Raw genomic sequence first — 13,992 nt, 5'->3', positions numbered from 1 at the left:
ACTGAGAGTAACGTACAAGTATTGCGACATTGATTGTTGGATATGTTTGGTTTTGGGATGTTGAGTAGTCTTTTGCCTTAATAAAGGTTTAATTGGATTGACAAACCTTGTTTACTGTATAATAATAAAATATTTGTTTGTGATACAACTTAAAAAATCAAACCCTGGTATAATTGGTTTCTGCACTCAAAAATGATAGTTTTGTCTTTTAGACAGAATCTCTCATATTAGATGTGCTACACACTCTTTCATTGGCAGTTTTTTTCAGCACATCATTGGACAGCATGTATTCATCTATAATCAATCTGACATATTATTTTGCTTGTATGTAGCCTATGCACTTTTGTGATTTTAGCCTGTGGCCAGAACTTTTATTTTGTAGTGGCGTTGTGACGTCATAAGACCGCGGCGCGCTGGGCGTTTGTTGTGAATCGGCTGAAGAAAGGTTTGTGTTTTGTAAGCATTTAAAGTTTTCAAATAAACACAGTTCGTTCAGACCTTTTTAACATTACATTACATATAATGTAATAGTATAATGTTTTATCCAACTTTTATGAGCGTTATTTCTGTGAGTAAAACACGTCCACACATGAGTAACTGAAAATGTTTTTTTTTTCTTCTTTTTTTTTTTTTTTTTTAGTAACAGAAAATGTGCGTCTCATTTTGCGCCCTATATTGTGCATCAGTTTATCGTAAACATGAATTCGGTCTCTGGTAGTTGTTGTGATGAAGAAACGGAGCTTTTCGAAACGAGCTTTCCGAGTCAACTGAATCAAATGCACGTCAAAAATGATTCACTCAGTGCTTCGAATCTCTTGAAAAGAGTATCATGATCCTGCAATACCAGAGGATGCACTTTCAGGAGCGCGTTTCTGGGACTCTAGTTTTTAGTTTGTACAAGCAGTTTTATAGCACTTACTGTTCAATTATGTATTAATTTTCAGTAACTCTTTACTGTTTAATTGTTAATTAAATTTAATTAATTTTTCCTAACCCTGAACTGTTACCACCCTCTAGATATATTTAACCTAATTTGTTTCAATATATGAGCCCATATATTCTGATTCAGTTTTGATAAAAAGAAAGACCTTATTTCTCAACTCAGAAGGAAGCCATTTTCTGTTTCATTAGCCGTGACGGTTCTTGTCTGATGTGTGACCCTTTCACAAAGTGCAGTAAAGGGTAAAATTGTTAATAATATAATATGAAAACACATTCCAGTTGACAACTTCAATCAGCCATAATGATTTACAGTGGATTTATTTTTGTTTCTCTTAATTATTCTCATCTTAAACATGACAAATTGTCCAAACACACAGGAAAACTCCTGGTTCAGCTGAGATCTTGTGACACACTATTATAAAGATGGCGTTTATTAAAGAGGAGAGTGAAGACATAAAGATTGAAGAAGTATTCAGTGTGAAACATGAAGATACTGAGGAACAAACAGGTTAGTTTCATTTGATCCTTATTGAAATGTCGGCCTCTACTGAAATAAGTGATATTTTTGTGACATCATATGAGTGCCCAAAACAGTCTTGTGTAACATATGTAATTCTGAGTTGAAAACAAAGAAAAGCATTCATGTAAAACTGTAAAATTAAATAATTAAATGTGAGTAATTATCTCTATACTTGTTCTTTTTTTATTTTCTGTTCGATTAGTGATCTTTTAGGTTCATTACAAAACTGTGGCGGGACAGATTAAACCATGGCAGATCATCTTTGTAATTAAATCAGAAATGTATGTTTGATATAGAGTGCAATAAAGCAGGATAATTAATAATTTTAAAAGGGCTGTTATTCTTCAGCGTTTTAATCTTTAGTTTGCATAACTTACAGTCGACTCGTGTGAAATATCCACTCATGTACATCCTTTACATAATCATCAGACAATCTCTTGTTGTACGGACTGTAAAGTCGCAAGATGCGTGCTATAATAATAGATGGCGGTAATGAACAAATATAGTTTGTGAACTAGTAAGAAGACGCTGTGCTGCTTCAGTGCATTACATTACACTGCATTACAGTGCCCCTATTATGCATTTTTGAAAATGACCTTTCATGCAGTGTGTAATGTAGCTGTATGTGAATGTAAACAGTCTGCAAAGTTGTAAAGCTGAAAGTGCATCATAAAAAAAGTTATTGTCTCTCAAAAGAAAGAGTCGACCCTGAGCCTCTTAAACGAGTCATTTGTAATTTAAATCCCATTCCCTACGTTCTGCGTGGACTTGAAAACTTGAACCCTCCTCAAACACTGTATCTGGTTCATATTGTGTACGTGTCGAGAAAATGCTGTTTTCTGCTCTGCAGAAGCAAATTCTCTTTGTAAACACTTCCAAAGGATGAGGAGGTGAAGAGTCAGTGGTTAAAATTACCACAGCAATACAACAGCAGTATAACCTTTTCACGATTGCTTCTCAGATCTCCATGAGGTCTAAATGGGATTTACAAAATGCTTATTCATTAAAGATGGGTCAGTACCCACTGTATTTGGACCGATTTGCTCCTCAGAATCACAACATGTAAGTGTGATTAATTATTGATATGTATATTTTGTACTGGGTGTTCAAAATACATAGTTTTGTGTTTTGTTTTGTGTATGTCTCCAGCTAACCAGCTAACTCACGTTATCACTGTCTTAGTGAAACACTTCTGCTAATCAGCTGTTGGCCACTATTACCTAAAACTGTGTCCATTAATGCAGATTACAACTCCGAGTAATGATAAAGTATGGAGCAAGATTTGTTTTTACAAACTTTAATGTTACATCAGTCGTTTACGTTAGTGCTCGGCTAATATATGCGCTGTTATTGATACTGTTAATGATACAGTTCTCACATGTGCACTGCAATAAATTAGAAATATACACATCGGTTTGTTGAGGAACATACACTTGTTAATGCTGATGTAGAGGAATTAGTTGCAACATCTCATAATATACGATAAAGTGAGTAGCGTATCACTGAGAAACTTTGGGTTGAATAACTAGTTCTTCCAATATTTCATCATCGGACTCGCGCTCTGATTGATATGGTAAAATCGATGCCAGTAAATCGAATTGTTACTGTCTGTACAGTGTGTACAATCGCTGAGCTTTAGAAAGCTCCGGAGCTGAATCAGTTATGGTAATGGCCGTTTGTTTCCGCACGGGGTGTAAGCGGTAGACCAATCGAAACAGACTGGGCCATCTGGCCAATCAGAGCAGAGTATGCTTGTGGAAAGGAGGGATTTAGAGAGACTGACCTTTGATGCATGTAAACATGTTATAGGAGAGCTCCAAAACAAAATTAAGAACCTTTAAAATAGCATAATAGGGGCACTTTAAAGAGGGCAAGCTTTACCATTAAACTGAACAGTGTGCATGCATTTTAGACACTTACATTATTCTTGCTCCGTCCATGCAATAACTGTGTCCATGTATGAGCTGAGTTTTCTATTTTCTTAAACTGCTCAGTGCTCTGGTAATATCAATGGTATGACCCATTTCAGGAGCTGCCAAAATTACAATTTAAAACAAGAATATGAGCATAGCTCACTTATATTCGCTAAAATATTGAAACGTTGTAGCGATACTGATTCAAAACGCGAGCACCAAGGATAGATCATTTCTCTGCCAGAATTGATGTGAGATTAATATGAGGTTAATTTGAATAATTAATCTGCACATCAAGTAATTAATTTGATTAAAAATTGTATAACCTCTTTCAGTAGCTGAGTGCATATAGAATGTAGTAAACTGTATTGGTGGGTGTTGATGTTTTAATGCTTTTATGTTGGTTTTGATGTTTGTTGTTTTGTGCCATTAAACTAGGGTTAACTTGTTTTTGTTTTGCTTTAGACCTGATGCAGCTGAAAGAGGAGAGTCAAGATCTGAAGGAATTTGAAATGAAAAATCATTATGAGAAAGATCATGATTTCAGAACTGGAGAAAAATCTTTTAGTTGCTCAATGACAAAAAAGGTTCCCTCACAAAAAAGAGTTCTGAAGACAGAAACTAGTAGTGATTTCACCTGCCAACAGTGTGGAAAATGTTTCGGTCGAAAACAAAACCTTACGATCCACATGAGAATTCACAATGGAGAGAAGCCTTTCACCTGCCAGCAGTGTGGAAAAAGTTTCACTCAAAAATCAAGCCTTAATGTCCACATGAAAATTCACTCTGGAGAGAGTCCTTACACCTGCCAAGAGTGTGGAAAGAGTTTCACTCAAAAAGGAAACTTTAATGTCCACCTGAGAATTCACACTGGAGAGAAATCTTTCACCTGCAACCTGTGTGGGAAGAGCTTCTCACTAAAAGGAAATCTACAGATTCACATGAGAATTCACACAGGAGAGAAGCCGTTCGCATGTGATCACTGTGGAAAGAGTTTTTCAAACAAAGGACAGATTAAAGTCCACATGAGAATTCACACTGGAGAGAAGCCGTTCACATGTGATCAGTGTGGAAGGTGTTTCAGATGTAAATTAACTCTTAAAACCCACATGAGCACTCACTCAAGAGAGAAATGTTTTATATGTCATCAATGTGGAAGGAGCTATACATGCAGTAAACGTCTTAAGAATCATGTAATAACTCACACCGGAGATACGCCTTTCATGTGCCTTCACTGTGGAATGACATGCTTAAGCAAAGCAAGCCTTGAGGTTCACATAAGAAGTCACACTGGAGAGAAGCCTTTCACATGTCTTCAGTGTGACATGAGTTTCACAAATGAAACAGACATGAAACATCATGTGAAAACTCATTCTGGAAGGAAGCTTTAATGTTCTCAAAAAAAATTATTTTTGCCATCACACTTGCAGATACACCTAAGACCCTGTTTCCACCTGGTATTAAGATGTGTTTTGGTCAAGCGGCAACCTCCCTCCGTTTCTCTTGAAGCCAATATGGACTTAAACTGCAATTCATCAACTGGCCACTAGGGACAGGCTCCAAACGAGAGCAGATTCTCATTGAGCCCCATGTTAAAATGCCCAACTTTGCAGCAGAAACAAACATGTTTACAGGCTGGTACAAATTGTGATTTTGGTCTGTATAGCTAATTTTGCCCTTCATTACAACTGTGAATTTTTTTTATAACTCATCCGTTTAAATTATATTAAGCTTTTTTAAAGTTCTGTATGTCTCACCACTGTCACCACTAGCCGTTTGTCTGCTGCCGTCATGTCACCTCAGGTCCACTCACTTTGCCCATTTTCTGTTATCCAGGAGTGCCGTGCAGTGAAGCACTGCCAAGATGGCAACGGGGTAACATCTCGGACACTACGTCCATATTTTTTCCACGGTCTATGGTTTTGGTCGATCGGACCACAAGTAGAGGAGGGAGACATACCCATTTACACCTGGTATTTTAATCCCTCTCTTTTGTCCACTTTCAACCACTTCTGTTCTGATTTCTTTGAGGGGAGGGTCTATGGGTGGGTAAATGTATGGTTTTTATCAGATCTTTTGATCTAATGGACAAAATAAGCTTGTGCAATTTACATAGAAACGTACGGAGAGCATCAGCTTTCCTTTCTGCTCTGACAGCTGCAAGATCACATTGAACATGGTGAGTGTGTGTTAGAAATCAGGAATGGTAAGAGAACATTGTTGAATGGTGAGATGACATTTTTTGTCTCTGAACCAAACTTGGTTCTTCAGCCAACAGAGTTTATATCCCATCTAGCTACCAAGCTTTCCAGAATATTTACACATTAAGTCAGTAGGCGGAGAGTAGGCAGTCTTTTGTGGCTGTTCGAACACATTCAACCACACGAGGGTTTCCACTACGAAAGCAATTTGGTCAAATGCGTTTTCGACGACCTCTGGAAGTGGTCGAAAGTGGAAGCTCAAAACGGTTTTCACCCCGTTTACACCTGTATATAGCGTTGTCCACTTGTGATCCGATCGACCAAAATGCATCTTAATACCAGGTGGAAACTGGACCTAAAATTAATGCAGATGTGAGACCCTGTTTTTGTGTGGAAAGTGTTTTAAATGGCTCTGCAATTTTTAATGCCACCAGCAAATATCTGTTAAAATAATTTTGATTTCATTTATTTGATTCAGTTCAATACCTCACAATCAAAATGTTAGATAAACTTCTGTCTTGGTGTGAAATGCAACCATGTAAATGAAAAATTATAAATAAAAACATGGTTTAGACTTGAATATGCCTATGTTTGGGAGTGTTTCAGTACACGTGCTGGTGTGACGTAGGGCATGTCTGTGAAACACATGTGCTGGACTCGCATGAAGGGAAGTTTTGATTTGTCTACATGTTAAGGCCCTTTCACAATGAGCGCAATGCGAAAAAGCAAGGCGAATTGCCAACGAATGGACCTTTCATACCGAACGGGAAAAGACTGATCACCTTCTGCTAATTCACGTCTGGACACTAGGTGGCGCCGTCCAACAATGCATTTTCCTCCTGTATGTATCTTGTAAATGGTTTCAACATCGTCAGCTGCATAATATACAGCATTAAATTAAGATAAATAAAATTTGGTACCACATCAGAAACACAAACTGTCTATACTGCTTTCAAGAATACATCTTAAAATATAATTAGAGGGACAATTAGCATCAAGCTTTGTGTGATTATTAATGTCTTTGCTCAAAATCCACTTCAAATCATCAAGTGCTTGTAATAACTTCAGATTGTGATCTAAAAAAGTGAGTTATTCAACCATCTACCTCTCCCTTGGTTTCTCCTGTAGTTGTTGTCCTGAAAAAGGATGGAGGGTCCAGATTCTGCGTCGATTACAGAGGTCTAAACTCTAAAACTCACCTACATGCCTATCTAATGCCCCATATTCAAGATATCCTGGAGTCATTGCATGGATCTACAATCTTCAGCACTCTCTAGAGATGGAACCAGACAGTATTCATAAGACTGTTTGTTAAGTCAAAAGGGTTATATGAATTCTTGTGTCTTCCTTTTGAGCTGAAAAATGCCGCAGCATCATTTTAGAGACTAATGGAACATGTGCTATGAGAAGGTAAAGGAAGATGTTGCATGGTGTACATTGATAATATTGTGTATTTGAAATCCATCTCTGAACATCTACAACATCTTCACCAAATTTTCGCATGTCTCCATAAGGCTGGTCTCACTCTTAACCAAAAGAAATGCAATCAAGTCCTCAGGCACATAGTTTCAGAAAAAGGAGTGACTACAGACCCAACTAAGGTTGCTGCAGTAAAGTCATTTCCAGTACCTCAAACTGTGAAAGAGGCGCAAAGATTTTTTAAATTTGCAGGCTGGCATCACCGGTTTATACACGGTTTTCAGAGAAAGCTGCTCCCTTGCACTCCCTGAAACAAAAGAACGTCACTTGGTCTTGGACTGACCAGTACCAACAGGCATTTGGCATTCTCAAGCAAGACTTTGTACAAGCACCCGTACTTGTAACTCCTAACTTTACTAAACCTTTTCGTGTACAGACTGATGGTTTCCAATCCTGGAGGGCCACTATCCTGCAAAGTTTAGCTCCAACCCTAATTAAACACATCTGAACCAGCTAATCAAGGTCATACTATAGACTAGAAACTTCCAAGCAGGTGTGTTGAGGCAAGTTGGAGCTAAACTCTGCAGGACAGTGGCCCTCCAGGACCGAGTTTGGACACCCCTGGTCTAGAGTCTGAAGGTGAGGAGCTTGTCATTGTTTATGCCTCTCGCTTACTTCAAGGGGCTGAGAAAGTTTACTCAGTCTCAGAAAAAGAATCTCTAGCTGTGGTATGGGTGGTGAAAAAGTGGAGACCATACTTGGAAGAAAGTCCATTTGAAGTAGTTACGCATCATGTTGCTTTGTTATGAAAGCACTGGGTTTGCTACCGCTGAGGTTGCTTTAGGAAGGAAACTGAAAGGGCCATTGGAAAGGGCTTTACAACCACCTCCTGACACTAGCACTGTTCAGCCCTCTGTGGAACGTCAGCAAGACCTCATCAAAATGGTAAAGGAAACTTTGCACAAGCCCAAGCCAAACAGAAAAAAATATTATAACCTGCGACACCAGCAGATGCAGTTCCAGGTCGGAGATGTTGTTTGGTCCAAGTTAAAGGCACTTAACATGCAAATGGTATGCATGCATTCTTACTGAAATACACCTAAAGACAGCTACAGTTAGGGCAAAAAGCTAGCATTTTTATCAAAAGTGAAACAACTGTCCTACTTTACAACTGTCAAGCTGAAAAACTGCCAGCTGGGTGCTTGGAGTGTATGAAATTGATAAAAATAGTTTCGATAAGATAATCTGTAAAAGATATCTTGACAAGCTCAAAGATTATATTTCATTTTCTTTTTACCACAGAGGGACGAAGTTACTTCTCCCTCTTAAGCATATGCCACTATGGAGCTTGTGAAAGAATTAGTTCGGAAAGCTATGCTGCCACTCAGTAATGATCTGATGGACTCAATCATGGCTAGACTGGAGTTGATTGGAGTAAACAGTATAGATGACCTTAGCTTTGTCACCCAATTGTGCCACCCATTCAGTGTAGAAGACTATTTGAAGCTTTCAGTGCAGGTAAGTTTTTAGATAACCCTAATCTAGTATGGAGAACATAAAGTGTCTCGAGAATAGTAATAAAGCATTTCATTAATTAACTAATTGTACAATAAAATTGTACAAGAGTGTCGTTTTTAGATTTATCCACTCTGGCACCCAGTTTAAAAAAATAGCGGTTTCAGGCTCCCAAAACGCTGGATCCGTCTGGACGAAATGCCGATACAATATTTTTGCGTATAGAGCTAAATGTGTCTCCGTGTGGACGAGCTATAAATTGCAAAGTAATTTATTATTTTATATTTAAACAGGCAATAAAAGGAGTAATTATAAAAAGAATTTATAAATGAAATATTAATCCATACATAAATGTTTGTTAAAAAACAACATAAAACCCTCAAGTACATCATTTAAAAATACATTAACAAATTCATATATAAATAATGGAACTTGAAATTGCATTTGAAACTGCAATTTAAAAAGAGGATTAAGTAATTGGATTCACAAATAGAATTACAAATATAGGTTTTAATTAAACAGTGTAAAACAATGCAAATTAGCCAATGTGGGATGGCTGTAACAAGCTCTCTGATTGGCTAGATAAGTCACAGAGCCGTTGAACACTGGTGGCAAAAAGACCCAGTTTATCTGAAAGAAGACTCTGCAGATGTTTTGAACACACACAAGGTATGACATACTATATTGCAACAATTTAACCTTTTAGTTCAAAATAATGTTTAAAGTCTAGCTGAGCATTCAGGTTGTCTTAAAGGGATAGTTCATCCAAAAATGTAAATTGTCATCATTTACTCACCCAATTCCAAGTCCATTAAAACTTGTTCATCTTTGGAACAAAGAGGTTTTTTAAATTTTTGTCAAATTTTCTTCATATTTTGTCTGTCCATTGAAAGTCTAGGAGGGAATGTATATTTTCAAGCTTAAAAAAATACTTTAATTTTGGTTTTTCACACAGAAATATTGATCAATGCACATACATAAAGCATATCAAATTAATTAAACAGAAGTTCAAACGCACTTGTTTGACAAACTTGCTTGAGCCGAAACCTTTGGAATTTGGAATGGCATGATGGCGGGTTGTTTTGTAGATCTGTAAAGACATGCATTAACAAAGATAATTTCAATCCATTTAGAGAGAGGATCTTGACCAGGCACAAAAGGCAGCAGTTGCCATCATTGCTGTCGAGGAAGATGACAACCCAGAGAATATACTGATTGTACTTGAAGATGAGGTGGTAATGTCTGTCAAGTTCTGGGTTAGTGCACTGATGCTGCTTTTTGGGCTACTGTATGCACTTCACATTAGCTACCTGAAGAAGCTGACTTTTTTTTTCTTTTTCTTTTTTTGAGTTCACACAGAAAGTTCTGCTAAATCTTAAAGATGGGAAGGCCAGGCCAAAGTTGCTTGCACTTAAAAAAGAACTTCTGACTGAGTAATATGGAATCCATGCTGTTTCTGATACTATTAGGCAATTGAGTTTGCTGTTTTTAGAATTTGTTTTAAAAGTTCCCCATTTGTGCTGGTTAAAGTTTTAAAGGAATAGTTGACATATTTCATGGTAAATGTGTGTCTGATGAAATTGTTTTAAGGTTATTTGGACTGCGCAGCACACTAACTTTGTTTTAACCTTTGTTGGATTGTGGCGTCTGTAAAAGTCTTAAAACTTGACATTTCATGGGAAAAGTGTACGCCTTAATGTTTTAATGTTATTTGGATGGCACTTGAAGGAATTGTTCACCCAAAAATTATCCCATGATTTACTCACCCTCAAGCCATATTAGGTGTATATGACTATCTTCTTTCAGACTAACACAATCAGATATATATTTAAAAATATCCTGGCTCTCCAAAGATTTATAATGGTAGTGAATGGGGTGCAGGTTTTGAAGCCAAAAATAAATGCATCCATCCATCATAAAAGTAATCCATACGGCTCCAGGGGGTTAATAAAGGCCTTCTGAAGCATGGCGATGTGTTTTTGTAAGAAAAATATGCATATTTAAAATTTTATAATCTAAAATAACTAGCTTCCGCCAGACAACCGTACGCATACTGCGAAAGTCGACTTGTGCCAATTAAGTAACCCCTCATGAGATGTCTGACGCAGGATGTAGGCTTAGATGTAAACTTAGACACCTCTCATGGTTCAATCAAATAGGGCTGTGCAACAAACTCAAGCTCCTCTTCTCTTATATAAAAATCCTCCGACATTTCTTCTAATTCTGTGTTTTCTTTTGCTTTATCCTCTGTGCTTCTGTGTTCGTCATTGCGTCATGTGTCAGGTCAGAGTTCACTCTTCCACCGCAAATCGATGCGTACGACTGTCTGTCAGAAGCTAGTTATTTTACTTTATAAAGTTTTAAATATGGATATTTTTCTTACTTTGTTTTAGAAGGCCTTTATTATCCCCCTGGATAGATTATTTTTTATGATGGATGGATGCATTAATTTTGGGCTTCAAAACACGCCCCCTATTCACTACCATTATAAATCTTTGGAGAGCCAGGATATTTTTAAAAATATCTCTGATTGTGTTTGTCTGGAAGAAGATACTCATATACACCTAGGATAGCTTGAGGGTGAGTAAATCATGGGATAATTTTCATTTTTGAGTGAACTGTCCCTTATTAGATCACATATTTCATGGGGAAAGTGCAAGTCTGATAGTAGTTTTAATGTGATGCATTTGGACTGAACAGCACACTTCTGTTTTATTCCACAGAACCTTTTGTGAAATAAATGATTTTTTTAAATAAATACTGTTAAAGTTTTTCCCTTGTCTTATGTAACTTTATTAATTTGAGTTTAATCAACTTAAATCATTTACGGCAATCCTCAAACCATAGTTATGTAGACTTGATTAGATTTATTAAATGAACTCAAACCAGTTAGTTTAAATTAATGGAATGAACTTAGAATATTCAAGTTACCTAAACTCTAAATGATTGACTAAACCAACACTAAATTATAAATGAATATGACTCAATTTACTAGTTCAAAATACCCATATGTATTTGTTTTTAAACTTAAATGGTTTAAAGCAATCAGTTTCCTCAAATGGTTTGAGTTGAATTAACTTACTGGGTTTTACAGTGCAGGATTTGAATTGGCTAGAATTGAATAGGGTTGATTATAACTGCTGTGGCATAAAAGGCAGAGTGAAAAGGCATTTGTCGTAGAGCGCATGGAGACAATGACATCATTTAATTACGGGGATAACAGCGCATATTTTCACACAGTCTCTCCTGGATCACATTATTAGTGTCAATTAAATTAACTTTTTATTGGTATTTACCTGAGCTCTATGTTAAAATGTGAAACTCACATCACATTGAAGACACATGAAAGGCTTCTCTCCACTGTGACTTCTTATGTGCATCTGTGCATGTCATTCCACAGTGAAGGCACATGTGAGGCTTCTCGGCATGAGTTAGTGCATATTTCTTTAGGTGTTTACTGTCTGTGAAGCTATTTCCACACTGATGACATATAAAACGGTTCTCTCTTGAGTGAATCCTCATGTGTGTTTAAAGAGTTATTTTACATCTGAAACTCTTTCCACATCGATCACGTGAATGGCTTTCTCTCCAGTGTGAATTCTCATGTGGACTTTAATCTGTCCTTTGTGTGAAAAACTCTTTCCACGCTGATCACATGTGAACAGCTTCTCTACGGTGTGAATTCTCATGTGAATCTGTAGATTTGCTTTTCGTGAGAAGCTCTTCCCACACAGATTGCAGGTGAAAGAGTTTTCTCCAGTGTGATCTCTCATGTGGACTTCAAGGTTTCATTTTTGACTGAAAATCTTTCCACACTGTTGGCAGGTGAAGTGACTTTGAGGTGAAGTTTGAGCTCTTTTTTGTGAGGAAACCTTGTTTGTTGTTGAGCAACTAAAATAGTTTTCTCCAGTTTTGAAATCATGATCTTTCTCCATGATTTTTCACTACAAATTCCTTCAGATCTTGAGTTTTCTCTTTCAGCTGCATCAGATCTAAAGCGAAACAAAAACTAATACAAGTTAACCCTAGTTTAATGGCACAAAGTTACACATCTAAACCAACAAAAGCCCTGTTTACACCTGGTACTATGATGTGTTTTTAGTCGATTGGATCAAAAGTTAATGGGGGAAACAAATTCAACCCTTCACCTGGGCCCTGATATATAAATATTGAATAAAATCATTTTGTTTACTTTGTCCACCTCAGTAAAAGAGTGTGTACGCATGGTGTAGATTGCTTATACAGTGCTCACAAATTTACTCCTAGTTTTTTTTATAAATCCCAGTGTGTGCATGGAAAATTGAGTGAGCACCTTTCTATGCCCATTTTATGCATAGACAATTTTTGACGCACATTTTGGGATTTATAAAAAATAAACTAGGCATAAATATGTGTGCACCGTACAGACACTAGACCTTTTACTGGAGTGAGTGAAGTGATGAAGTAAACAGTAGCCTAATTATATAAAATATGAAGATAATAAATATAAATACATTTTAAATAAATAAAACATTTATAAAAAAAATATATAAACATCCTAAAATATATGTTTACCTTGTAGGTAAAATAGCATACATTTGAAACAATTAAAATATTTTAGTTACAAAGTAACAAAATTCCCCGAGATAACGGGAACAAGCATTGTGTCAGCTACTGATGCTTATGGGGAAAACTCCATTTTACTTTAAATACTGAAGCCTGATTGGTTCACATATCTGCACCTACACAGACAAATGGCATTTCAGCCTGCCAAATCAGGCAGGGCCGACTACCTATTCAAGCCACGCTGACTGCCATTTTCGGCAGAATTTTTCGTCGCTTTAAAATATTAATATTGAACCACTGTACTCACATGAACTGGTTTAAATATTTTTTTAGTACATTAATGGATCTTGAGAGAGGAAATGTCATTGCTGGCTATGCAGGCCTCACTGAGCCATCGGATTTCAACAAAAATATCTTAACTTGCGTTCCGAAGATTAACAAAGGTCTTACGGGTGTGAAACGGCATAAGGGTGAGTAATAAATGACATTATTTTCATTTTTGGGGTGAACTAACACTTTAATGGCCTAAAGTGCCAACCCGTCTTGGAAGTGTCTGTCATGACTACTAACTCATCCTTTCCAATCAAGTCTCTGTCTTTCTTACTCAGAACAACCTCCTGGACAACAACCAGTCTGGTTTCAAAAGTGGACACTCAACTAAGACTGCCCTGCTCTTAGTTACTGAAGTTCTGAGACTGGCAAGAGCAGCTTCTAAATCCTCAGTACTCATCTTGCTGGATCTGTCAGCTGCTTTTGACACAGTTAACCACAAGATCCTCCTATCAACCCTCAAGACGAAAGACATCTTGGGAACTGCACTCCAATGGTTCAAGTCTTACCTCTCAGGTATGTTCTTCAGGGTGTCGTGGAGGGGTGAGGTGTTTAAGTCGCAACATCTAGCTACTGGGGCTCAGTACTTCAACTACTTCTCTTCTCC

At 37.1% G+C, this 13,992-nt stretch overlaps 1 protein-coding gene across 3 annotated transcripts in view; it reads left to right on the top strand.

Moving 5' to 3' along the window:
* Positions 1 to 378: 378 nt before the first annotated feature.
* The window catches only part of LOC127519401 (gastrula zinc finger protein XlCGF8.2DB-like), a 90,397-nt gene continuing 76,783 nt past the window's right edge, over positions 379 to 13,992 (top strand). The window contains exons 1-3 of one of the 3 annotated variants that reach the window (XM_051907108.1): positions 379 to 445; positions 1,320 to 1,450; positions 3,841 to 6,156. In XM_051907108.1, coding sequence (XP_051763068.1) covers positions 1,366 to 1,450; positions 3,841 to 4,766 — 1,011 coding nt within the window. In that variant the 5' untranslated portion in view covers positions 379 to 445; positions 1,320 to 1,365 and the 3' untranslated portion in view covers positions 4,767 to 6,156. Of the gene's footprint in view, positions 446 to 1,319; positions 1,451 to 3,840; positions 6,157 to 13,992 lie in introns of those variants that run through there. The other 2 variants (XM_051907106.1, XM_051907107.1) reach the window with 2 other exon arrangements.

This window comes from Ctenopharyngodon idella, chromosome 9, assembly GCF_019924925.1.
Source record: "Ctenopharyngodon idella isolate HZGC_01 chromosome 9, HZGC01, whole genome shotgun sequence".
Taxonomy (NCBI): Eukaryota; Metazoa; Chordata; class Actinopteri; order Cypriniformes; family Xenocyprididae; genus Ctenopharyngodon; species Ctenopharyngodon idella.
Note: the sequence above shows the minus strand (reverse complement) of the source record. Positions and strands in the feature narration are given on the sequence as shown.